Source organism: Tursiops truncatus, chromosome 4, assembly GCF_011762595.2.
Source record: "Tursiops truncatus isolate mTurTru1 chromosome 4, mTurTru1.mat.Y, whole genome shotgun sequence".
Taxonomy (NCBI): Eukaryota; Metazoa; Chordata; class Mammalia; order Artiodactyla; family Delphinidae; genus Tursiops; species Tursiops truncatus.
Window position 1 is genome coordinate 69,232,556 of NC_047037.1, and position 27,866 is coordinate 69,260,421.

Here is a 27,866-nt window from a genome sequence, read left to right on the forward strand (position 1 = left end):
GATTTAATCTGCTGCTCCTGAGGCTGCTGGGAGAGATTTCCCTTTCTCTTTTTTGTTCCCACAGCTCCCGGGGTTCAACTTTGGATTTGGCCCCGCTTCTGCGTGTAGGTCGCCTGAGGGCGTCAGTTCTTCGCTCAGACAGGACAGGGTTAACGGAGCAGCTGCTTCAGGGGCTCTGGCTCACTCAGGCCGGGGGTGGGGGCGGGCGGGGAAGGGGCACGGAGGCGGGGTGAGCCTGCGGTGGCAGAGGCCGGCGTGATGTTGCACTAGCCAGAGGCTCGCCGTGTGTTCTCCCGGGGAAGTTGTCCCTGGATCCCAGGACCCTGGCAGCGGCGGGCTGCACAGGCTACTGGCAGGGCAGGTGTGGCTAGTGACCTGTGCTCGCACACAGGCTTCTTGGTGGCGGCAGCAGCAGCCTTAGCGTCTCATGCCCGTCTCTGGGGTCCGCGCTTTTAGCCGCGGCTCATGCCAGTCTCTGGAGCTTTAAGTAGCGCTCTGAATCCCCTCTCCTCGCGCACCAGGAAACAAAGAGGGAAGAAAAAGTCTCTTGCCTCTACGGCAGGTCCAGACTTTTCCCCGGACTCCCTCCCGGCCAGCCGTGGCGCACTAACCCCCTGCAGGCTGTGTTCACGCCGCCAACCCCAGTCCTCTCCCGGCGCTCCGACCGAAGCCCGAGCCTCAGCTCCCAGCCCCCGCCCGTCCCGGCGGGTGAGCAGACAAGCCTCTCGGGCTGGTGAGTGCTGGTCGGCTCTGATCCTCTGTGGGGGAATCTCTCCCCTTTGCTCTCCGCACCCGTGCTGCTGCGCTCTCCTCCGTGGCTCCGAAGCTTCCCCCCTCCGCCACCCTCAGTCTCCACCCGCGAAGGGGCTTCCTAGTGTGTGGAAACCTTTCCTCCTTCACAGCTCCCTCCCATTGGTGCAGGTCCCGTCCCTATTCTTTTGTCTCTGATTTTTCTTTTTTCATTGCCCTACCCAGGTACATAGGGCGTTTCTTGCCTTTTGGGAGGTCTGAGGTCTTCTGCCAGCGTTCAGTAGGTGTTCTGTAGGAGTTGTTCCACATGTAGATGTATTTCTGATGTATTGGTGGGGAGGAAGGTGATCTCCGCATCTTACTCTTCCGCCATCTTGAAGCTCCTCCTCTACATAGTGATTTGACAATTGCATACATTATGGAAGTGTCATCACGATAAGTCTAGTAACCATCTGTCCCCATACAAAGTTATTACAATATTATTGGTCATGTTCTTCATGCTGTATATTACATCCCATGACTTATTTATTTTACAACTGTATGTTTATACCACTATCTTCTTCACGTGTTTTGTCCTCCCTCCCATACTCTTTTGTTTTCTGGTTGTAAGGGAAAAAAGACCTGAAAATTAGCAAGGGAAGACCTGCAGCTAAGCTCATTGACTCAATAGACTTAATTTTACACAAAATATTGAGTGAGTATGAGTCAACTTGCATGGCAGGAAGTGTTGGCTCTCCTCACCCAAGAAAAGTGCAGTTTGGCTTTTGGACAGAAAGGAGTGTTTCTGTTGCCCTGAGCTTTGTAACTGCATCCTAAAAGGTGAGGTTACTCCTAAGACTGATCATTTGATAAACATGGTGTTTTTGTATGTTTTAGCACTGTATAACAGTAAAGATTAGTTTGGGAGAAGCCAAATAAATATTTTCTAGAGATTTCAGATTTTTTCTTGATTGAAGTAGTTTTCTTCTATTTAGAGAACCGTATTCTTGTAAGATGTCTTATAAAAGGTAGAATTTTCAGCTTGATTATTCATCCTTTATGTTATCATGAAATGTTGAACAATTTTACCTAGCAATATCCCATAATGTCTCTGTGCTTTGTGCTGTGGTCTGATAAATTGTTAAAATCATACCAAGAAGTTTACAGTCTTGGACTCTACTTCACAGTCAACACATATAAAGTATGTATTAATATTAGGTAAATGAACACATAAAAAGATACTTGGAATTACTAGTCATTAGGGAAATGCAAATTAAAACCATAATGAGATACCACTGTAAACCTATTACAGTGACAAAAATGAAAATGACTAATCATACCAAATGTTGGCAAGATGTAGAGGATCTAGAACTCTCATACTCCTCTGGTGGGAATGTCAAATGGTTCAACCGATTTGGAAAACATTTTGGCAGTATCTTATAAAGTTAAATATAAAATTACTATATGATCCAGCCATTCCACTCCTAGATATTTGCCCAAGAGGCACAAGAGCATATGTCATACAAAGACTTGTACATGAATGCTCATAGCAGCTTTATTTGTGGTAGCCTGCAACTGGAAACAGCCCAAATGTCCGTCAGCAGGTGAATAAGTAAACAAATTTATGCAATGGAATATTACTCAGCAAAAAAGGAAATGAAATATTAATATACACAACAACATGGATGAATCTCAAAGTAATTATGCTGATGAAAGAGGACAGAGAAAATAAGAGTACATGCTACATGACTGCATTTATGTTAAGTTGTAGAAAATAAACTAAGCTGTAGTGACATGAAAGTAAATCCAGTGGTTACAACTTTCGAGGATGAAGAAAAGGTTCATTATCTTGATTGCGGTGGTACATAGGCATGTACATATATCAGAACTTTAAATATGTACAATTTATTGTAAGTTGATACTTCAATAAAGCTGTTTATAAAAGCTTAATATTTGAATTTGGTGTTCTTGGAACTTTTTTTTTTAATTTCAGGGAGGAAATCCTTCAGCAGTCTTTGTGGGAAAGAGTATCAACTCATGTGATTGAAAACATCTATCTTCCAGCTGCACAGACCATGAATTCTGGAACTTTTAATACGACAGTGGATATCAAGCTTAAACAGTGGACTGATAAGCAGCTTCCTAATAAAGCAGTCGAGGTTAGGATATAATTTAATTAAATGGGTAAGAAGCATTATGTGAAGGGATTAGGAGCTGTGAATTTTAGGTTTTATTCCTATCACAGCCACTATCTTTCTCTTTGGTCCTTATGCTCCTTTTATTCTTTATTCCTAATCTCTATTGGGATTAACCTTAATGCTCCTACCAGTTACTACTGTCAAAAAAATTTACTAATTGGTATGGTGTTGGTCTGAGGGTACTGGTTCTCCTTCCAAAGGTAGCATTTAACAAAACTGGCAAAATTTGTTTGAATGTGAAATATTTTTAACTTCCTCTGTAGTTAGAGATTCCATAAGGAAAATGTTTAATGGATGAAACATTTTATTTGTTGATTTTATGCAGGGCTCAATTTTACTTAAATAATTATTTCCTTAGTTAGGACCCTGCCAGAGGGTTAGACTAGGAATTGTAAGCAAGTATCTTAGAGAAAGCATTTCTGATACCCATGTATCTTGGCTCTACCACTTTGTAGCTATGCGATCCTTGGGCTGTTTGCTTAATAACCTTCCTGTTTTCTCATTTATAAAATAAGGATGAAAGTGTTGCCTACATCATAAATTGTTGTGAGGAGTCAAGGAGTTAACATATGTAGAATACTTAGACAGTATCTGCTCCATAGTAACCATTTGGTAAATGCCAGCTGCTATTATGATGATTATGATCATCATCCAAGTTGATCTTGCCAGGCACATTACTCTGAAGAACGATTGTTGTAGATAAGAGCCAGTGTGTCCTTTGCTTCGGTGTGAAGTTGCTCACAAAATTAGAATCCGTGTTAAAAATAATTTGGGGGGCTTCCCTGGTGGCGCAGTGGTTGAGAGTCTGCCTGCCGATGCAGGGGACACGGGTTCGTGTCCTGGTCTGGGAGGATCCCACATGCCACGGAGTGGCTGGGCCCGTGGGCCATGGCCGCTGAGCCTGTGCGTCCGGAGCCTGTGCTCCTCAACGGGAGAGGCCACAACAGTGAGAGGCCCGTGTACTGCAAAAAAAAAAAAAAAAATTTTTTTTGTTTTTCATACCTACCTTAGAAACAAAATGTCAGTGTCTAAATTATTCAGGTGTATTTTACCCCTTTCCTATCCTTCCAGTCCTTGCTTCTTTATCTCTTTTCTCAATTTCCTCAAGTCTCTTTTTCTAAGAACTCTTACAGCCACTCTAGCTAAGCTCCATGTTGCTGACCCCTGGTCTTGACACATTTCCCCCTAAAGTAATGAAAGAGCTGCTGCCACTTCTCCTCACTACTGGCTCTAACATTTTTCTGGACCCTGTCCCATGGTAGCATATTTTCATATCCTAAGGTTCAAGCAGCAGAAGTAATCATAAAAATGGCAAGTGATTCTGTCTTTTGCTGCTTTCTCGCTTCACACATAGGTGTGGTAGAAAGATGTGAACCTGCTGAAGGCCAGGAAACAGATTTTAATACCTCCCTCTATATTCTTGGACAGTCACCTTTCTTTATGCCATAATTTCTTAATGTTTAAAACGAAGAGGGCTAGATATAAAATACAATATTAACTAACCCACTTAGTCCTAAGTAGGTTTAGTTCTTAATTGATTTTGACACTGTGCTCTCCTTTCACTGTTCAGATAATTGGGAATTAGCAATAGTACAAGGCTGAATAATGCTCACGTGTGTTCGAAAGTATTGACACATTACCTCATATATTTGCATAAGGGCAAAGATGTGAAAAAACTAAATCATTAAGAAATTTTAAACTTTTTACAGTATGGAAGAGGCAGGCAAACTCAGATGTTGTAGAGAGTGAAGTAAATAAGTAAGTGAACCGAGTCTGGTGGCTGATGTGGCCTGCATGCCTTCTCTGAAGGGACAGGCAGCTCCTGTTTAGCTCCAGCAGGCGAAGGTGTGCAGGAACATGGGCCCAGTGTTGCCAGGTGGTTCAAGTGAGGCTGGAAACATGGATTTTATAGGAAGTCTCTCAGTTTTTAAATGTTGGTTACTATTTTTTTTTTTAATTTGAGATGCTGTGTATGTGTAGCGAAACAGGAGGCCAAGTCTATTCCACCAGCTACCAGTATGAGCTCTTGAGGGCAGAGTTTATATTTGCTATACCTTTTTTTAAAAATGTGATTTCATATGTATTTTCTGATTAACTGATTTATCACATCTACTTGGCTTAAATTCATGTGTTTATTTTTCTTGTTACACATTAAATGAAAGTGTGCAATATAGGTGCAGCTTTTTTCTTTTAAATCATTCTAGGTTGCTTGGGAGACCCTACAAGAAGAATTTTCCCGCTTCATGACAGAACCGAAAGGAAAAGAGCATGATGACATATTTGATAAACTTAAAGAGGCTGTTAAGGAAGAAACTATTAAACGCCACAAGTGGAATGATTTTGCAGAGGACAGCTTGGTATGTCGTTTGTATATTAGGGTGCCAGCCTCATTTTTTTATATAATTTCTCAAATTGATATTCTTTTATAGAATATTTTTATATGACTGTTTAAATTAGGTTCTGAATTGAAAATAAGGAAAGAAATAGATTTACAAAATATAATCGGCCTTTTGACGTTTTTCTGCCCTTCTAAAATCGCCCTCTGCTATTTCTTTCTTGGCTATCATTTCAGAAGAAAATCAGACCTTGCAATAAACAGGTTTCTATAAACTTCCACAGAATTTACATGGGCCTGAACTACGGATAGCTGCTTCTCATTTTACCCTCAGTGGTAAAAAGAATTAGATGCATTGGTTTTCAGTGGAGTTGAGTCAAAATGTTAGATTCCTAAAATCATAATGCTAACTACCGTGTGTTGGATGCTTACAAGGTACCAGAAACTCTGTGTATTTTGTAAGCATTGTTTTATTTTGTTCTTAAGCAGTTCTGTTGTCATTGGCAAAGCTGGGATATGAGCCCCATTGTGTCTTTATTGTAAAGCCTGGCTCCTGACCTTCATCACCTGATAAATCTTTTGTTACGTAGAGTGTTCTCATCACCTAATCAAACCTTTTTTAACCACCCTCTCTGTCCAGACAGTTATGGGAGGAACTGTTAAAGATAAGACTGAGCAGTTTTCTAAAAATGCATATTTCACTGTGGGCTGATCGTAATTATAGGGTTTTTTTTTTAAAGAAATGTTTGTCTTCATATTTGAAAACCATATCCATTCTTGTTAAATGCCTTAATAAGATTGGCTTACTGAGAGAGAGTGGTGCCGTTTTCATTCATTCATTAATTCAAAAGCTATAAGATTTGGAAACCAATTTTCTTACAATAAATAACTAACATTTACTTATGATTGTCTAGACCTCTTAAGCTTCCTTCCATTACATTTTCCATTGGTGTTAACAGTGAGATAATGGTTATTGCTTTTTTTTTCTCCTCTCTTTTTTGAAAATGCTAACACATAGGTCATATGGCAAAAAGAAGCAGTAGAGATGATCTGAATCATTAGCTCCTGAATACCAGGGTTCTAGGGTGTAATTTTATGTAGTTAAATATGTAATTCTGTACCCACCCCCCAACCCCCAGCTGTCTTCTCGATGGTGAGCTCATTTAATTTGGGCTAGGAGAAAATCTCCACTTTTATTTTTTAGACAGAAAGCTGACAAATAAGCAGGCAGATAATAGGACCCTCTGCATTTGTGTGGGAGGGACATACTTTTATGTTGTTGTAGATACATCTGCTAGTTTGGATATTTTCTGAGCTGTCAATTAGAATTAAAATGACTAAAATGACAAGATATCCATCAAAATAGCTGTTTTTCTTTCCTTGTTGTTTCAGAGGGTTATTCAGCACAATGCTTTAGAAGATCGGTCCATATCTGATAAACAGCAATGGGATGCAGCTATTTACTTTATGGAAGAGGCTCTTCAGGCTCGTCTCAAGGATAGTAAGTAGGGACATGGGTTATTGAGTTTTGAGTATTCTCAGTGGATAAAGAGTCATCTAACTTTAGTGAACATTGGTTTAAAAGAAAAAATCTAATATCTCAAGTTCTTTGTCAGTACTATTCTAGTTGAATATTATTTGTGCAATTTTTTGGTCAACTGCTTGTAACTATTAAAAATGTTAAATTGAAAAAAAAAGTGTTAAATTGGACCCATGATATTTACATGTACTTATATTCTAAAAAGCTGAAATCAGACTATTTTAGTGTTTGCTACTATACTTATGGGAACTTTATAAGCAATTATACTTTTCATAGATTCTAAACATATATAATTAAATGCTTTCTTATATATGTACCATATCAATTATATAGTTTTATTCTTTATTTCAACTGACTTCATATTGACACAGTGTTTTGAAGTGGTTAAGAAAGCAAGATAGTATTAGTTATAATTTATGTACCTGGTAAGTGATAAAATTCCTGATAAATAAAAAAAATTTTTTTTTAAATTTTTCTAGCTGAAAATGCAATTGAAAATATGGTAGGTCCAGATTGGAAAAAGAGGTGGTTATACTGGAAGAATCGAACCCAAGAACAGGTAAAAACAAACAAATCTTTGGCATTTTAATTCAGGCATTAAAATATAACCTCTGAATGCCTCTAAGCCAAACTTAATAATTTCAAGTATTTTATATCAGCCTTTCGAAAAGACAATAAATCTTTAGAAAAAACAGTAAACTACAAAAGAAAGTCTGAAAAAATATGAGGTAGCTTTTTTTATTAAAAAGAGTGGTTGATTACTTTGTTCAAGTGCCTATTTGAGGTAAAATGAAGATTAAATTTATAAACAGAAGAAAAAATGACAGGGACTTCAGAGGATGTAGAATGAACGTGATTAGAATAAAAGATATAATGTCTTTTTAAAACCTTATTCTATTATTATCACTGGATTTTTCTGTTAGTTGTCTATTTAAACTATTTTATCCTTTTGCATTTTTTGCTCCTATGTTCACAAAATAAGCATAAAAATTCAGACAGGAAGTAGAATTATAGAATTCATATTATAAACATTTAATGATCACTTTAAAAGAACAAAATGGTAAAGGCAAGTATAAATAACTTTACAAATGAATAAATAGAGGGAAAATGTGTAATCATTAAAATCCTCCCCCCCTTCCCCCCACCTGTTTTTATTCTTTCCTTGTTGTTATGGCTTCTTTTCTTATTAGCATTGAGTCTTACACCACCATCTCTTTCTTATGTTAATTCCTTAAATAAAAGATGGTAAATAGAATATAAAATCAAAATACATAGATGAAGGAAGTAATGAATAAGAAAAAGAGGTGGCATCTAATTTACTTTCCTTTCTTCCTTCCTTGAATCCATGTAATTAGAGAATGAGACCATCAGATGTGTGTGTATTGAGAGAGCAGATAAAGAGAATGAAAAATTACCAAATGACATATAATTCCTATTCTTTTTTTATTTTTTTGTTTTTATTTTAAATACAGAGTTAATTATATAATCAACACCCTATGTTTTTCTGGTTTTATGCATTTCTTGTTTTGTAAGATATCTATCAGATATAAGTCCCAGTTTGTCTTAAAATAGTGAGGGGACAGTCTTCCTCTTCTCTTTTTTTTTCTGATATGATTTTTGTGGGAAAATGAGTCACTCAGAGACTGAAAAGAAGCTGAAGAAATGGACAGTTAGTGGTTGGGTCATGCGTGTATTCAGAGTACATCAGTTATCTCTGCTATACACATGGGCTGTGAGGAGGCAGTCTTTCAGAATAGAATTCCTAGGGGATTCAGCAGAGATTTCTGACTTTGAGACAGGTAGAGGCATTGATTAGAAAGAACTGGTATAAGGCAGATAAGCTCCAAAGAAAAATGGCGTCTGACCTTTAAGGCTTAGTGAAATTAGGCCTAATTAGGTCTAGAACAATCAGTGATGGCAGAACTTGCCTCAGCAACTAGTAGTAAATATGCTTTGGCCAAACACTCTCAGAGAGGAATGATTCCTGGTTGTAAGTTACTTTCTCAGGAACTTGAACCCATAGGAAATCCCTTCAAGAGAAGCAGAGGAATTAGTTTTACTGTCAGTGCAAGGATCTGTCGCCTAGAAGAGGAATTTGGAAACCCTTCAGAGAAGAGCTTCTCCTAGGGTTATCAGGGCAGCATGTGTAAGACTCAGTCTGACTGTAAAACAAACAGAGGCCATAGTTTGGAGTATAGAGGGGAGGGACAGGAGAACCGCTGGGGAGGTGTTTGTATACGCAGGTTTTGTTTTCTCTGTCAAAGCAAAGCGTCATGTCAGACTCACCAACTCAAGCTCTCCTCTAACCTCTCTAACCCTCCCAGTCCCAGTTGAAAACCACTGGTCTAGACTTCATACCCGGAGTTTTCAGTGAGAAACAGATTCTAGAAGTTGAGAATATCCCTAGGTCCCACACTGCAAGTTTAGATAGCTGTGTAACAGTTCCTTTTCTTTTTGAGTTGGCAGGATTTAGCAGGAAAAGAAACTTAAGATTGTCCTTTGCTAAAGATGAGAAATCCATGTTCTGAAAACTATATTTTGCTTTTATATTGTTACTTTTTCCTAATCTTCTGGGGAAAAACCATTCCTTTGAAACATTTTCACTTTGAGCTAAACTAATGGAAATCTTGGTCAGGATAGATGGGAGAGTGGTGTTCTCCTGAACAACCAGCGTGGTGGGAACAGGTGGACAGGTGGAAGTAAAACAGGGCAGGAAGAGTGGGAGAATATAGTTGGAATTTTCCTTCCTGTCTCAGACCAAATAGCAGAAGTTTAAGGAAACAGTGAAATTTCTCTTTATTAAATTTCTTCTCATGTTTTCAGAGAATATTATTTAGTAGTTCCATTTACAAGCCGTTTATTTGTGTTTCAGTGTTATTTTTATATAAATACTCAGATTCCGTAGCTTGGTACAGTTTGGGGCAAAGTGCTATGGTAGTAACTTGTTTAGGGTAGTGAATTTGAAGCTAGTTTCCTGTACCATGCAGTTTTGAAAGAAGGATGGAAAAAATGAAAAGATAAAGTTAATTTGACACCGTACTGAGTCTTGCTTTCAGACTTACCACTAGTGTGTATGCTTTCCTCATTTGGTGAAGAGATTGTAAACAATTATAGAGAAGAGACTGGAAGTGAATTTAAGAATGTTGGGCACCTCACAGAAGCAATCTAAGAAGGATTTCAATGAAAAGACTTTTTAAAAAAATCAGACTGAATTTTGTATTTATCAGAAAAGGAGCATGTCAACAGGCACAGGGCCTTACAGTCATCCAGTTCTTAGATACGAGGCATTTATAGAACATTATCTCTTCCCGTGTATATAGGGCACTTTTTCCTAGATTGAAATCATACCCTAAGGTCAAGAAAGGATGTACATAGTAAGGTGCCTGATCCTGTGACTTGGACAGTAAAACATCTCAGCCAAAGTATCGGTAAAGTATAGCAAATAGGGCTAATCCCCTTCCCCCCTTGCCCCCTCACATGTCCAGGTTGTTTTGCATTCATAAGCCGGGGTACTCTGGTTTTCCTTGTTTGTTGTGGTTGAGCTTGTGTCACCAATCGTGCAAAAGTAATATATTTATTAAAATTGGGACTCTGTTTTTATAATTATGCCAAGTCATGAACCATCTAAACACAGTCCTCTTTTAAACATTTCAAAGTGTGTTCACAATGAAACCAAGAATGAACTGGAGAAGATGTTGAAATGTAATGAGGAGCACCCAGCTTATCTCGCAAGTGATGAGATAACTACAGTCCGAAAGAACCTTGAATCCCGAGGAGTAGAAGTAGACCCAAGCTTGGTAATAAACTGCTGAAAAGCATGAACTTGCTTCCTTAGTCTTTGTTTCTTGTAGTAAAATGTTACTACTTCTAATGTATTACTTAGATATTTAAGTGCTTAATTGTACTTTGATCCTGTGTACTTTTGCTGACAAAAAGAACTTGGTCATTTTGAGTGTGGAAACAGTTGAAATTTTATTCTCAGTATTGCTTTAAGTATAATGCTTTAATTTGTAAATGGGGAACTTGAGACTTAGAAAAGGGAAGTTCTCTGGGCAAATTCAGCAGTAAGTTCTGGGAAAAGGGGAGAGACCCCACCGAGATCTCTGCACTACGTTACGCTGTTTCAGATTGCAGAATGAAATTTTTGCTTAAATATGGCTCACTTAATATGTATGTTTTTTCAGTCAAATGTATCTTAATCAGGTGTGAGTAAATTGGATAATACCTTTGGGTTCTATCTCATTTTCTTTCTTCATAATAAATATGAGGATATATAATTATAGTTTAGGCTACTTTTGCTTACCTTCATGATGCTTATTTGGAGAAAAATTTAAAAAAACAATTGTGTTTCTGGGCCTGTGTTCCCTAGTTAGTTAGGGTGTGAGGGATCAAAGCTTCATTTTAACATTAGCTTAAATTAGCTTAAGTGAACCCCATCTAGAAAAGTAATTCTAGTGAGGAAAACAATCATTTAAGAAGTTTCAGGGCCATGCATAGATTCTCTTAAAGATTTATTTGCTATTTATGTTTCTGCACTTGAGAAATGAGTATACTTAATTTAAAATCCACCAGAGGTCAGAACAAGAAAAGAAAACTGATGAAAAGAAACAGTTAAAGCTGCTATACATCTCATTGTTTATAAATTGAAAATGAAATTAAAACTAATGATTACATGAAATTATTAGTTGAATATAGATTTCATTTATCCACATTGGTCCTAGCTCTTACTAACAGTAAATTCTGTTCGGTTGGATACTTTTGAACTTTATAAGTGGTTAATACAATAGGAGGGATTTTATCCATATCTTAGGATATGAATTGGCTGTATATCTTACTTTCTGTGAACGAGAAAGTATCAGATTTTTTCCAAGAGAAACTATGTTCACTGCATTTTGTGAAGCTATAAAATAGGTAGCAAAGTACTGTGATAAGAATAGTGGATAGACTAGATGTCAGGAGATGTGAATTCCAGTACACTTCCATTCTATTAGCTAGTAATATTGCCTTTAGTTATTGGTATAATCTCAGCCCCCTTTTCTCAACTGTCAGATGGTGTTGATGATGCTTGTTCTACTTTCTCAACATTATTTTTGTTGTGCTTGAAAAAAGACAGTGGTGTGGAAGACCTCTGAACACCCTAACAGACTATATAATAATAAAGTGGTGGGGGTCATATTGCTGAAGGAACAATGAAATTTCATAACGAGAAAGGAAATGTTGTTGGGTTGATGGACATGGTCTGAGACCAGCTTCCTAGTCTGACTCTGACCTCTGACAAGGCTCACAACCTCTTTTTGCCTTGGACACCTTACCTCTAACTAGAGGAAGATAATCTCCACCCTCTCTACTCTACAAGATGATTAATAATAATGCTTGTTAGAAACACTGCAAATATTGAAGTATATAGACTGGTAAGGAGTCAGAGTACTAGTGGTCTAATCTTTACCTTGAAAAAAAATTTTTTAATGGATATAGAAGGTTGACAGAATAACAACATTGCCATTGGTTTTAATTAACTTTTTTATAAGTAAACTTTGTATATGACTTTTCAGAATGTGTTTGATCAACCTGGAGAGCATACAGTAACTCTTTGGTCTCTTTTCTTTTTATTATTTTAGATCAAGGATACTTGGCACCAAGTTTATAGAAGACATTTCTTAAAAACAGCCCTAAACCATTGTAACCTTTGTCGAAGAGGCTTCTATTACTACCAGAGGCATTTTGTAGATTCTGAGGTAAGGTTTCCAAAAACAAAGAGAAATGTTTTTTAGTGATAGTTGTTTAATTGCTTAAAAGTAAGCTTGAGGTTTAGCATTAACTTTTAAGTCTTTTGATCTTCTGAGAAAAAGTATGCGTAATTTATAGAGTGACCTAACTCTTATTTTTTCAAAGATATTTACCACTTTTGTAGTGATTACATTTTACATACATATCATCCCAGTGCATATTAGATCGTGTGCATATAATAGGCACTACAATACTTTTTAAAGATTTTTTTAAGAATTAACTGTGTTAGAAAATAATACTTTACCATTATAGAAAGTAAATGGAATAAATAAATGTTAAAAAAAACAACCATGCAAAAGGAAACAATATTTTATAATCCCCTGACCTAGAAGTACTTTTAGTTAACATTTTTATGTATATCCGTTCACCTCTTTCTATACATGTTGTATGTATATGTGTGTAGATATATAACATAACCATTTATTTGCATAATGGAAATAATAATGCACTACATTTTTTATCATGCTTTCCCCCATATTATAATTCTTTATATCATGAAAATCTATTTTTTTGTTTTTGAATTCTTTTCTATTTATTTTTTTTATACAGCATGTTCTTATTAGTTACCAATTTTATTCATATTAGTGTATATATGTCAATCCTAATCTCCCAATTCATCCCACCACCACCACCCTTCTCCCTGCGTTCCCCCCTTGGTGTCCATATGTTTGTTCACTACATCTGTGTCTCTGTTTCTGCCTTGCAAACCAGTTCATCTGTACCATTTTTCTAGATTCCACATATATGCATTAATATACAACATTTGTTTTTCTCTTTCTGACTTACTTCACTTTGTATGACAGTCTCTAGGTCTATCCACGTCTCTACAAATGACCCAGTTTTGTTCCTTTTTATGGCTGAGTAATATTCCATTATATATATGTACATTTTCTTTATCCATTCATCTTTCGATGGGCATTTAGGTTGCTTCCATAGCTGGCTATTGTAAAGAGTGCTGCAGTGAACATTGGGGTGCATGTGTCTTTTTGAATTATGGTTTTCTCTGTGTATATGCCCAGTAGTGGGATTGCTGGGTCATATGGTAATTCTGTTTTTAGTTTTTTAAGGAACCTCCATACTATTCTCCATAGTGGCTGTATCAATTTACATTCCCACCTACAGTGCAAGAGGGTTCCCTTTTCTCCACACCCTCTCTAGCATTTGTTGTTTGTAGATTTTCTGATGATGCCCATTCTAACCAGTGTGAGGTGATAACTCATTGTAATTCTGATTTGCATTTCTCTAATAATTAGTGATGTTGAGCAGCTTTTCATGTGCCTCTTGGACATCTGTATGTCTTCTTTGGAGAAATGTCTATTTAGGTCTTCTGCCCATTTTTGGATTGGGTTGTTTGTTTTTTTAATATTGAGCTGCATGAGCTGTTTATGTATTTTGGAGATTAATGCTTTCTCCATTGATTCATTTGCAAATGTTTTCTCCCATTCTGAGGGTTATCTTTTCGTCTTGTTTACAGTTTCCTTGCTGTGCAAAAGCTTTTAAGTTTCATTAGGTCCCATTTGTTTATTTTTGTTTTTATTTCCACTACTCTAGGAGGTGGGTCAAAAAAGATCTCGCTGTGATTTATATCAAAGAGTGTTCTTCCTAGGTTTTCCTGTAAGAGTTTTATAGTATCTGGTCTTACATTTAGGTCTTTAATCCATTTTGAGTTTATTTTTGTGTATGGTGTTAGGGAATGTTCTAATTTCATTCTTTTACATGTAAGCTGTCCAGTTTTCCCAGCACCACTTATTGAAGAGACTGTCTTTTCTCCATTGTATATCCTTGCCTCCTTTGTCATAGATTAATTGATTATAGGTGCGTGGATTTATCTCTGGGCTTTCTATCCTGTTCTATTGATCTATATTTCTGTTTTTGTGCCAGTACCATATTGTCTTGAATGCCATTGGTAGTTGGATAGCGATTGCACTGAATCTGTAGATTGCATTGGGTAGTATAGTCATTTTCACAATGTTGATTCTTCCAATCCAAGAACATGGTATATCTCTCCATCTGTTTGTATCTTCTTTAATTTCTTTCATCACTGTCTTATAGATTTCTGCATACAGGTCTTTTGTCTCCTTAGGTAGGTTTATTCCTAGATATTTAATTTTTTTTGCTGCAGTGGTTAATGGGAGTGTTTCCTTAATTTCTGTTTTGGATTTTTCATCTTTATTGTATAGGAAAGCAAGAGATTTCTGTGCCTTAATTTTGTAGCCTGCAACTTTACCAAATTCATTGATTAGCTCTAGTAGTTTTCTGGTGGCATCTTTAGGATTCTCTATGTATAGTATCATGTCATCTGCAAACAGTGGCAGTTTTACTTCTTCTTTTCCAATTTGGATTCCTTTTATTTCTTTTTCTTCTCTGATTGCTGTGGCTAGGACTTCCAAAACTATGTGGAATAATAGTGGTGAGAGTGGACATCCTTGTCTTGTTCCCGATCTTAGAGGAAATGCTTTCAGTTTTTCACCATTGAGAATGATGTTTGCTGTGGGTTTGTCATATATGGCGTTTATTATGTTGAGATAGGTTCCCTCTATGCCCACTTTCTGGAGAGTTTTCATCATGAATGGGTGTTGAATTTTGTCAAAAGCTTTTTCTGCATCTAGTGAGATGATCATATGGTTTTTATTCTTCAATTTGTTAATATGGTGTATCACATTGATTGATTTACATATTTTGAAGAATCCTTGCATCCCTGGGATAAATCGCACTTCATCATGCTGTATGATCCTTTCAATGTGTTGCTAGATTCTGTTTGCTAGGATTTTTTAATCTAAATTCATCAGTGATATTGGTCTGTAATTTTCTTTTTTTGTAGTATCTTTGTCTGGTTTTGGCATCAGGGTGATGGTGGCCTTGTAGAATGAGTTTGGGAGTGTTCTTCTTCCTCTGTTGCAATTTTTTGGAAGAGTTTGAGAAGGATGGGTGTTAGCTCTTCTCTAAATGTTTGATAGAAATCGCCTGTGAAGCCATATGGTCCTGGGCTTTTATTTGTTGGGAGATTTTTAATCACAGTTTCAATATTGTGTCTGTTCATATTTTCTATTTCTTCCTGGTTCAGTCTTGGAAGGTTATACCTTTCTAAGAATTTGTCCATTTCTTCCAGGTTGTCCATTTTATTGGCATACAGTTGCTTGTAGTAGTCTCTTAGGATGCTTTGTATATCTGCAGTGTCTGTTTTAACTTCTCCTTTTTCATTTTTAATTTTACTGATTTGAGTCCTCTCCCTCTTTTTCTGGATGCATCTGGCTAAAGGTTTATCAATTTCGTTTATCTTTTCAAAGAACCAGCTTTAGTTTTATTGATCTTTGCTATTGTTTTCTTGTTTTTATTTCATTTATTTCTACTCTCATGTTTGTTATTTCTTTCCTTCTACTAACTTTGGGTTTTGTTTGTTCTCTCTCCAGTTCCTTTAGGTGTAACTTTAGGTTGTTTGTTTGAGATTTTTCTTGTTTCTTGAGGTAGGATTGTATTGCTATAAACTTCCCTCTTAGAACTGCTTTTGCTGCATCACATAGGTTTTGGTTTGTCGTGTTTTCGTTGTCATTTGTCTCTAGGTGTTTTTTGATCTCCTCTTTGATTTCTTCTGTGATCTCTTGGTTATTTAGTAACATATTTTTTAGCCTCCATGTGTTTGTGTCTTTTATGTTTTTTTCCCTGTAATTTATTTCTAATCTCATAGCATTGTGGTCGGAAAAAATGCTTGATATGATTTCAGTTTTCTTGAATTTACCAAGGCTTGATTTGTGACCCAAGATGTGATCTATCCTGGAGAATGTTCCATGTGCACTTGAGAAGAAAGTGTAATCTGCTGGTTTTAGATGGAATGTCCTATAAATAGCCATTAAATCTATCTTGTCTGTTGTGTCATTTAAAGCTTGTGTTTCCTTATTAATTTTCTGTTTGGATGATGTGTCCATTGGTGTAAGTAAGGTGTTGAAGTACCCCACTATTGTGTTACTGTTGATTTCCTCTTTTATAGCTGTTAGCATTTGCCTTATGTATTGAGGTGCTCCTATGTTGGGTGCATATATATTTATAATTGTTATATCTTCTTGGATTGATCCCTTGATCATATGTAGTGTCCTTCCTTGTCTCTTGTAACTTTCTTTATTTTAAAGTCTATTTTATCTGATAAGAGTATTGCTACTCCAGCTTTCTTTTGATTTCCATTTACATGGAATATCTTTTTCCATCCCTTCACTTTCAGTCTGTATGTGTCCCTAGTTTGAAGTGGGTCTCTTGTCAACAGCATATATATGGGTTTTATTTTTGTATCCATTCAGTGAGCCTGTGTCTTTTGGTTGGAGCATTTAATCCATTCACGTTTAAGGTAATTATCAATATGTATGTTCCTATTACCATGATGTTAATTGTTTTGGGTTTGTTTTTGCAGGTCCTTCTCTTGTGTTTCCCACTTAGAGAAGTTCCTTTAGCATGTGTTGTAGAGCTGGTTTTGTGGTGCTGAATTCTCTTAGCTTTTGCTTGTCTAAAGCTTTTGATTTCTCTGTCAAATCTGAATGAGATCCCTGCCGGGTAGAGTGATCTTGGTTGTAGGTTCTTCCCTTGCATCACTTTAAGTATATCGTGCCACTGCCTTGTGGCCTACAGAGTTTCTGCTGAGAAATCAGCTGGGAAACTTATGGGAATTACCTTGTATGTTATTTGTTGCTTTTCCCTTGTTGCATTTAATATTTTTTCATTATCTTTTGTCAACTTGATTACTAAGTGTCTTGCATGTTCCTCCTTTGGCTTATCCTGCCTGGGACTCTCTGAGCTTCCTGAACTTAGGTGACTATTTCCTTTCCCATGTAGGGAAGTTTTCAGCAGTTATCTCTTCAGATATTTTCTCAGGTCCTTTCTTTCTCTCTTCTCCTTCTGGCACCCTATGATGAGAATGTTGGTGTGTTCAATGTTGTCCCAGAGGTCTCTTAGGCTGTCTTTCTTTCTTTTCATTCTTTTTTCTTTATTGTGTTCCACAGCAGTGAATTCCACTATTTTGTCTTCCAGGTCACTTACCTGTTTTTCTGCCTCAGTTATTCTGCTATTGAGTCCTTCTAGGGTATTATTCATTTCACTTATTGTATTGTTCATCTCTGTTTGTTCTTTAATTCTTCGAGGTCTTTGTTAAACATTTCTTGCATCTTCTTGATCTTTGCCTCCATTCTTTTTCCGAGGTCCTGGATCATCTTCACTCTCATTATTCTGAATTCTTTTTCTGGAAGGTTGCCTATCTCACTTCATTTAATTGTTTTTCTGGGGTTTTATTTTGTTCCTTCATCTGGTACATAGTCCTCTGCCTTTTCATTTTGTCTGTCTTTCTGTGAATGCGGTTTATGTTCCACAGGCTGCAGGATTATAGTTCTTGTTTCTGGTGTCTGCCCTTTGGTGGATGAGGCTATCTAAGAGGCTTGTGCAAGCTTCCTCCATGAAAATCTTGCTTTAAATAATTCTTTAAAAGAACTGTAGAAAGTTCTTAGAATGGACAACTGCACTTTAATGTCACATTTTACAAAATAACCCCTAGGTGGCGGTAAACTAATGTATTTTGAGCTTTTTCATACAAGGATAAATGCTTTTTAAAGTGTCCTTCTGAAAGAGCTCTGTTAATCAGCAATCTTATTTGAGACCCCTAAAGTGTTTTTCTTTTGCGTTTTCAGCAGCTTAAAAGAAATTTGTGTTTAAATGTGCCTGTGTAAAAATTGGCAAGTTGTTTGCATAATTTTCATTGTTAGTAAGACCTCTCTATTGAATAAGCTTTCTTTCTTTTCTTTCTTTCTCTTTCTTTCTTGCTTTCTTGCTTTTTCCCTTTCTTGCTTTCAAAAAGGAATATGCTATTTTTTTAATTGAAATATAGTTGATTTACTATTTTATATTTGTTTCAGGTATACAGAATAGTGATTCAATATTTTTATAGATTATACTCCATTTAAAGTTATTATAAAATATTGGCTATATTTCAATGTACTGTACAATATATCCTTGTAGCTTATTTATTTTATACATAGTTGTTTGTACTACTTTATCTCCTACCCCTGTTTTACTCCTCACCCAGAGGATAAGCTTTTTTAAAACATCATTAATGTATTTGCATATGCAGCTGAATTTCAAAAATGGCTTGAGTGTACACTCAAAGAACAGAGGTTAGCCTAAGGACATATTTAAGATAACATGATTGTTAGTTGAACTAAATGCTAAGTAAGGATATATTCTGTGAACTTCTGCTTGTATATAACATAATGAAATTCTCTACTTCCCAAGTTTACTTGCTTTGTCATTGGAATCAAAACAAAGCTATGTAGCTGTGGTGCAAATAAAACCCAAATCATGTAGAACTTTGTGGTTCCTGTGCAGAAAAAATGCAGTAGGTCCTATCTACAAGAGGAATATATGTATTAGGTAAATCTGATTATTTTTTATTAAAGCAGAGGCTGTAGGTACTGACTTCAGGAATTTTATGTGTTCATGATTGTGGTTTTCATTTTTAAGTTTGCATCTGGTAATCTTTATTACCTAATATTTCAGTTGGAATGCAATGATGTTGTCCTGTTTTGGCGAATACAGCGAATGCTTGCCATCACTGCAAATACTTTAAGACAGCAACTTACAAACACTGAAGGTAAGCCACAGAAGGACCACTTTCTAATTTGACATGAAAAATAACAGTAATAACATTTCACTTTAAATAGATGGATGCCAAAATATTTCCTGAACGTTAGATTTATTAGAAGACCAAAAATTATAATTTGCCTTTAAAATAGTAATGAAAATAAACCATAATTGAAAAAGATGGGAGATAAACATACCAGGAGTCTTTCTTCATTACACAAAAACTCTGTTAGGAAAGGACTCCTAAGCATCACTTAGGTTTTTTGGGGAATCTGTACTTCCATTAAAATATTAGAGCTTAAGAATAGGACTTTCTCTGAGGATATGTGTTAGTTTCATGTTGATAAAAGTACTGCATAACAGGTAGATATTCTCCCTATAACTGAGAAGTCTGAACTTAACAATAGATTTATCGTGATGAGAAAAATAAGAACTTGCTCTCCATATATTGTTAATTTTATCATCCTTGTGCATTCATAAAAATCATGCTTCTCATATTTCTTTATTTGCTTTAAACAGTCAGGCGATTAGAGAAAAATGTTAAAGAGGTACTGGAAGATTTTGCTGAAGATAGTGAGAAGAAGGTAAAATTGCTCACTGGTAAACGAGTTCAACTGGCTGAAGACCTCAGTAAGTAATCCTTCCTGCCCTCCATCTCACTGCCTTTTCACCTTCTGCATGTCCATTTATTTCTCCATCTCATTTTAAACTTATAGAAAAGTATGTACAAAGAGCTTTTTCCCCCTGAACTGTTTGAAAGTTGCTGACCTGAAGTTCCATTAGTTCCAAGTACTTTAACGTGTGTTTTTTAGAAACAAGAATTTTCTCCTAGCAACCATCAAAATCGGGATGTTAATAACACTGATAAATTACTACATCTAATTTTCAGACTCCATGCAAGTTTCATCTGTTGTCCTAATATTGTCCTTCCACACAAGATGTTCCATATTCATCTTGTGCTTTCCCTGACCAAGCTTCCCTTTTTGGAGAATGATATTTAGAAATCAAGAACTAGGAACCAGATATGTTCATCATTATTGAAATATCACTGTTCCCAGACCCACTCGGTGGAGCGAAGGAACAAATACCATGTGTGTGCGTGCGCATATATACACGTAATTACATCTGTATTTCTAATCATATGTATATATCTATTGAAAACCATAAGTTGACACCAGTGCTTTCCATTTTAATTTAATAATACCGAGTTCATTCTAATTTTTTCCTTTTCCTTATTTGTAATTCCTTTTTCTGACAGTGATAAATCTGGCTCTACGTATCTTTAATATATTTCCTTATTTTGATCAGTCCTCTTATATGTAACCAAACTTGCTACTGTCCCCTTCATTGCACAAATGTCCTTCTCACCCAGCTCGGTTCTTATCGCCCAACTCCAGGCCACTACCACAATACCTTACCCTGTGTTGACACCCTTTCCACCTCATCTAGGCTCTGACATTCTGTGCCAGGTTGCCCTTCCTAATGGAGTCCTTTTTACTGAGCTCATGCTCTGACACTGCCAGGCATCTCTCTCTCTCATTCTTCCTACCCGCTGCCCGGCTACACGAGGACTCTTCCTCACCTGAAGCCCAACCGTGCTTTTGTAGAGATACTGTTTTCATCCTGCTGTGCTTTGGCCGCCTGCACTGACTCTCCTCCTACACGGATCCTCTCCTCACTGCTGGGCAGGTCGCGAACACCCTCTTACACCTGGTCTGGCTTTAACACCTATACCAGGGTGATATAGCTCCCCACCTTCAGCCCCCAACCTAGCTGGGCCCTGTTAGTCACTTTGTCACTTTGTTTTGGGGGGCTTTGGGGGGGCGCGGAGGGACATTTGGTTCTTCTTTGAATGCTAGTGAATTCCTAGCTTTAAGATGTTTGGATTGCCTATTAAGATTTACTTAGATACTTGAGAACCCAAGGAAATCAGTGAGAAGTTAATATTATTAAATAAAAATGAAAATACTGGTGGTTAGTGCTTCTGTTTGAGTTTACCTTGTTACAAGTTTCCCTTATTTCAACTTCATGAAACAGTATTTTTTTCTTCAATGTAAACTTAAATTTACTATCTATGAATTTTCTGATATCCAGAAGGTAGCACATGCTCAACCAAAAGCAGTTCTTCACATTTGAAAACAGTTTCTAAGCTGAATATTTAGCACTACAATACAACCCCTAGAACATCCAAGTGAAACCAAGCAGCGCTTTCCTGTCTTCTGCTGTGTGCCAGAGCAGCGTGTTCTCCTCCACTGCTTGTCCTCTCTTTCTCTCTCCTCCCTACTATCTCAGCTTCCTATTTCTTTCTCTTTTCCTTTTCCTTCTTTCTTTAGGTAATCTTTTTTTGAAATATATCTCACTTTAACTTTTATTTCCATCGTCTGTTGCTGTTCTTCCAGTTTTTTCATGCTGCCTTGGTGGTGTAGTTAAGTCTGTGCTAACTCATAGAAGGCCTGTGCTTAAATCTGAACTACCATGTACTAGCTGTGTTATCTTAGGCAGGGTATCTTCCACAGCCTTAGCTTCTTTGTAAGAATGATACTATAATTGTTTTCTTCTTACAGGGTTGGTAGGGGAATTGGTTCAAAAAAACATTTGGAAGTTTCTGGTTTATAATTTCATGCTAAATTAGTACTGTTACAGGAAGAGATGTGTCAGTATCACAGTGTATACAGATCTATTTCTTTTGTATCCCTCGAGACATAGTTATCAGACAGTGAAATACTTCCATGTGTTCTACCAGCATATACATTTTTAAGTGATTAGAAAATATGTCTTTTCTCATGTTTTATAATAGAGTGTTGTGTAACCCCATCATTTTCTACTCCCAATTTGATTGTTTAAGGAAAGTGTATTGCTAACACAAATTTGTGCACTGTCAAGCCAAGTCTTATGTTTTCCTGAGAAAGTACTCATATGACTCCCTTGAAATGATTTACTACTTTTGTATATATATAATTATTGTCGTGTTAATGTACCAAATAATGTCCTTGGAAGCAAGTGTTTGACCAGTGACTCAGCCTCATCAGTCACACTAAAGGAGATGAGCCATGACTTTGTCCATTAGTTGAAAAAAAATCTTGAGAGTACCTTTTCCTTACTGTTTATGTTCAGCCTAACACTTGCGAATATGGTCATGGATACTTTCAGCCAGTAAACTGTCACAGTTGAATGGTTACTACTGTCTTACACAGATCAAAGTTCCTAATATAGCATATTCAATTAGAATATGGTAAGTCGGTTAATGAAATTTAGAGAAAGGGAGTCAGAGTTTTTGTTTGTTTTTACTACAGTTTCAAAATGGTACAGGGTAGATTATTGTAGAGATTGGTAGAAGTTTGATGCATCATATATTTTGCCAGTTTTAAACGTGCCCAATTTCAAATCATTTCACCACTTTACTTTGGGGATTCTTCGACTGGTTGTCCTTTAAGATGAGTACATAAGTAGTACGGTATTCTCTCATATTCTGGAGAAAATATACTGTGTTCAATATTGAAGTGAAGCCACAAAGCTAGAGTTAGGAAGATGAAAGAAATGAAAGAAGAGCTTGCCTCTTCTAGTTCTAGGAGGCTTATGAGATAAGGAGGCATACAAGGAACCAGGACTCTGGAGATGCAGTGGATTCCATAGGCGGAGCAGGGGAAGGTCAGGAGGAACCTGGGACATCTTAGGATATAGAAAGTAAGGAAGTAGTTGAAGGATGATAGGGACAGGTCAACAAGATACAGAAGCCAATGTGCAGAGGTTCCTGTTGGCTAAAACTAGGACAGTTTGGGCATCAATATAAATAAGGACAGTTATAAATTATAATCCACTGAATAAAACAGGAGTCCATAAATTGATAATTATATAAGTAAATGAATAAAATCAATGATGAGGAATGGGATGTTTGTACAATCACACAAATTGTCTCCATGCAAAATAATTGAAAAGGAAAAAAGAGTAACTTTAAAGTGGGGAAGGCTGGTAATAACCACCTTAATCAAGTGGTCACAGTAATATTATCAGTAGTAGTCAAATCAGAACTGTGTGCCACCTTATAGAATGCAGTGAGAAGAACCCAGCGTCACTTCTATGATTTTCTTACCTTCAATGTATAACTTAAATTCAATCATAAGGATACATCAGAAAAACCCCAATTAAAGCACAGTCTACAAAATAACTGGCTTGTAATCTTTAAAATGTATCAAGATCATGAGAGACAAGGAAAGACTGAGGAACTGTTCCAGGTTGAGGGAGACTAAAGAACAAGAAAACGAAATACAATGCGTGATCCTGAGCTAGGTCTTTTTGCTCTAAAGGACATTCATGGGACAGTTGGTGGGAATCTAAGGGTTACAAGGTAGTAATACTTCACTGTTAATTTTTAAACCTTGTTAGATTAGGATTATTTAGGAAAATATTTGTAGCTACTACACAGAATATTTGGGGCTTGTGGGGCATAATGACAGTAAATGATTCAGGAAAAATGTTCTTTGTAGTATTTTTACAACTGTTGCCTAAGTCTGAGAAAAGGGTAAAAAAAATTTAATTTTGTTTTTATAGCTGATAATGGATCAGGGATCATATGAAAATAATTTAGAGATAATGAGACTTTTGAAAACATGACCTCTGAAGATGTTGAAAGACTGGGTTGCCTCATGGACAGTTTAGTAAAATACATAGCTAATCTTTCCACCTTATTCCTTTTTTGCATTGTCTAGTCATACTCAGAATTGTCTGGTGTTTAAATATGTTCACTATGACCTTGATGAAATTCTTTTGATTTTATAGTGAATTTTATCTCAAAGGATTTTTTATAGATACTTAAATACAGCACTAATTTAGATAAAATCTATTTGGATTCCCAGCATAGTTTTTAATAATGTGTCCAATGTATTTACTGAAACAGACCGCAATTTTAAAACGCTTTCTTTGAAGAGGAAAAAATTGGCATGTTACAGCTCAATTTAAAATGTTTCTTTCTATAATGATCTGCTTATGATTTATAAGATGTATTTTATGATTGTCATTATATAAAATAAGTGATAGTGCTAACATCTCACAGACTATTTTTGGAATTTATTCTCCATCCCAGCCTGGAAACTGAGTGTCTGGACACTGGTAACAACTGCTAGTAATGTTGCTAAACTGAATTTCATCAGAACGGCATGGGATTCTTTTATTGTTTGCTCTGTAAATATCATATCAACCTAGCTTACTGTGAGTTTTTGGACCTTGATATCAGTTGCATGGGGTTTAGAGCTTAGGTTTCTTTTTTAACTCTTGTTCACTATTTCCTGTGTACATAATCAAAGAATCGCTGATACCCAGGAATTAAAGGGGTATTACCAATCATTTAGATTGTTCTCTTCTTATTTTACAATAAATTCCTTTTCATTTTTGTATCGAAACTTGAATCTATTTATGAATATAAATTAATATTTGAATAAATTTCCTGTGCCAGATATTAGGTTATGTGTTTAACATGCAGTCTCATAGGTATAGTCATTTTTCTCATGTTATAGAAAAAGAAACGGCAGCCTAAGAAACACAGATAGTAACCGGTAAAGCCAAGATTTGAGCCCAGGTCTTTTAACTACTCTGCTGAACTAATTTGAGAAGCAAACCCCAAGATGTTAGACAATATAATTATATAAAATGGTCTTTTATATTTGGAGGCTCCCATAGTTAACAGTGTCCTTTATGGAGAGGGTCAAAAAAGACATACATGTTAGTTATGACCGTGATAATCATCATGATAATTATCATCCTCTGTACTTCGTACACTAAAAAACCTTTGCAGCTTAAACTTTCAAACAATATGAAAACTTTGATAGCATTAGAACATCTGGGTAAGAGAACACAGAAGTGTAAATGAAGCCAGTAAACAGATGGAAGGAAGTTAATTTTCTTTACGTGACTTGTTAAATTGTCTTGAAGTACACTCAGTTGAATTCCGCCATAGGTAAGTAGTACCAAAGTTGCCCAAAATTCAGACACAGCTTTTCAGTGTGGTGTGTTTGTACTTAGAGACTTAAAATCCAGCTGTAACAGATACAGAATCTTTACTTGAGCATATGGCTGTTATTCTAAGTTGAGGCTTTTTGTCGAGCTTGTCTGGGAGTGTTGAAATGTTTTATAATAAACTTCAGTGTATTTCTTCATATTTCTTGTACTTTACATGAAGAGAAGATATGCTTCAGTCAAAACCGAATATTTCATATTTACATCTATCTCATTTACTAATGAAATGTGAAAACAGTCTTAAACCTTTTTACTTGGGCTACCATTACACAGGCTTATTTTAATGATAATAGTTTGATGTCCTCAATGTTAAAAACAGTGTAGCTTAAAGGGCTGGTAAATTAGAATTTTCCAATATCCGCAGCTTTTTTTCTCCCGTGGTTAATTTGCTCTGCTGACTCTCTACACGAGGTGGCAACAGCTGGCCTTTTTACTGGAGGTCCGGGGATTAGAGAAGCAGTCGCAGCAGCATGCTCGGCCTCTTGCCTCTGTTGACTGTTCTTTATTGTTTGATGCCTGAGCATCTCCCAGACAGCCGGCAATTGTTTCTTGAAACTAAAGTTTGTTTCTCTTGGCAATATACAATGCTGGTGGGGCTTGTCTTTGTGTCTCCTTACTTTCCCAGTCTCCTCTTATCCTCCATCCTATGCTTTCTCTTGATAATTAGAATGGAGGAAAGATACAGGCTTTCTATCTTAGTGTGCAGGAGATTCAGTTTTGATGCTAAAAACTTAGAAATGTAGATGACAGATGGAAATTTCTTTTTTCTCTGAGCTACCAGGTAGTAACAAATTATTTTTATAATGAAAATTTTGTTTGTTCTTCATAATTAACGTACTAGTGCATTTTTTAAATTATGGTTATAAAAAGGGAGTAGAGGCAGAATGATCCAGTACTACCATTTTATAAGCTAAGATCAGAAGAGAAATGCACCTTAGCTGCTTAAGTTTAAGAAGTACCTTTGGGCTTCCCTGGTGGCGCAGTGGGTGAGAGTCCGCCTGCCGATGCAGGGGACACGGGTTCGTGCCCCGGTCTGGGAGGATCCCGCATGCAGTGGAGCGGCTGGGCCCGTGAGCCATGGCCGCTGAGCCTGCGCGTCCGGAGCCTGTGCTCCGCAACGGGAGAGGTGACAACAGTGAGAGGCCCGTGTACTGCAAAAAAAAAAGAAGAAGAAGAAGTACCTTCGTTATCTCTGAGATATAATTCTAGTTTATAAGAGAGTTAAGAAATGTCTTCATGCCATGTTAAAACTGGGATAAAAAGTAGTCAGGAAATATCTAGATGGGAGAAGCTTCAACAAGAATAATTTTGTTGTTCTTTATTTAGGAAAGAAAAATAGCAAGATACTCTTGAGTTTAATTTTCATTGGCTCCTCCGCATTCCTAAACTTCTGCCGTACTTGCGGAATCCTTGAGGGCCTTGATGGATGAAACCCGTGGCCACGAAGTAGTGTGAGACTGAAAATCATCCTAGAAAGATTATTGTACTCAGAATCTGGAACTTAAAACTGTAGAAAAGAGAAGTCATGTGTTTAAACTGTTTCTCCCGAGGTAGGGCTACGGCATGCGTATTTTGCCAAGCCTCCACAGGCGATTGTTGCCACACACCGCCACCACCCACTCTGCCCCCGCACCAGTTCTCTGGAGAGTTCTTCATGCTTACAGCGGCACAGTCTGTTATTTTTATTAATGGGCATGAAATCGACATATATCTTCTTTTAGTAGAGTCTGATAAATCATGTGACTATTGAAAATTTGTTATTTGAACTATTATCTATAGTAGCATGTTCATTTGTTTCTGTAGACATAACCAAAGAAAATGAATTTTAAAGGGATTTAAAGGAGGAGAGGGTAGCATTGAGTTGTAGAATTCTAGGTACCTAGGCAACTGTAAAAACCATAATCTCTGTGGCATCATTTATACCTACATACTGTGACTGTGGTTTTTTGGCCAGTAATTACAGGCACTCAGTACTGCTTTCTCATCTCTCCTGGCTTCTAGCACACTTCTAAGCAGCCTTTCCCTCTTTCTCTTTTTTTCTTATGTCTCTCACTGTGCCTTCTTATACATCATTATTATCTCTTGGTCCTGAGCTAGTGTTTTTCCTCCTCCCTGCTTATTTAACTTCCTTCAGTGGTTAAAAACCTTACTGAGGTACTGCCAGTGTTGTTTAATTGAGCAGAAGGCAGGCTTCCCACTATAGACAACTGTAGATCAACCAAAATAACCAATTTAAGAAAAAAATGTTTTCATGTCTATTATGATTGATCTATTCTGCCAAAGCCATTTGCTTCTTTCATAAATTCACCATATTTTGTATGTCATATTGAATGTGTTTGCTGAATGTTGGATCATGACGTTTTAATACAGGCTCTTCATTACCCCCTTCTCTTAACTTAAAAAAGAGGGAGAAGAAAGCTTTCTTCCACTCTGTCTCACCAGAAAACTGCCACCTCATTTCTCTTGTAGAGCAGCTCGCATTTGCTACATTCACCCCTGTACCCACACATTCCTTTGCTGGCATCTTGCGACTAGCTTTCATCCCTAGCAGAACCACTTCTTACTTCTTTCTAGGTCACCAGGGATGTCCTAATCCCCGGTCCACCCAGTTCACCGAAACACTCATTTTTGTGTGTGTGTTTATTAGGAATTTTTA

General features: G+C 36.8%; 1 protein-coding gene across 7 annotated transcripts in view; it reads left to right on the forward strand.

Moving 5' to 3' along the window:
- OPA1 (OPA1 mitochondrial dynamin like GTPase) overlaps nt 1-27,866 on the forward strand; it is a 108,086-nt gene that overhangs the window by 49,464 nt on the left and 30,756 nt on the right. For all 7 annotated transcript variants that reach the window (XM_073804036.1, XM_019923047.3, XM_019923049.3 and 4 more), the window contains 8 exons: nt 2,723-2,888; nt 5,132-5,284; nt 6,655-6,763; nt 7,282-7,361; nt 10,459-10,599; nt 12,421-12,537; nt 19,118-19,211; nt 19,721-19,831. In XM_073804036.1, coding sequence (XP_073660137.1) covers nt 2,723-2,888; nt 5,132-5,284; nt 6,655-6,763; nt 7,282-7,361; nt 10,459-10,599; nt 12,421-12,537; nt 19,118-19,211; nt 19,721-19,831 — 971 coding nt within the window. The remainder of the gene's footprint in view (nt 1-2,722; nt 2,889-5,131; nt 5,285-6,654; nt 6,764-7,281; nt 7,362-10,458; nt 10,600-12,420; nt 12,538-19,117; nt 19,212-19,720; nt 19,832-27,866) is intronic.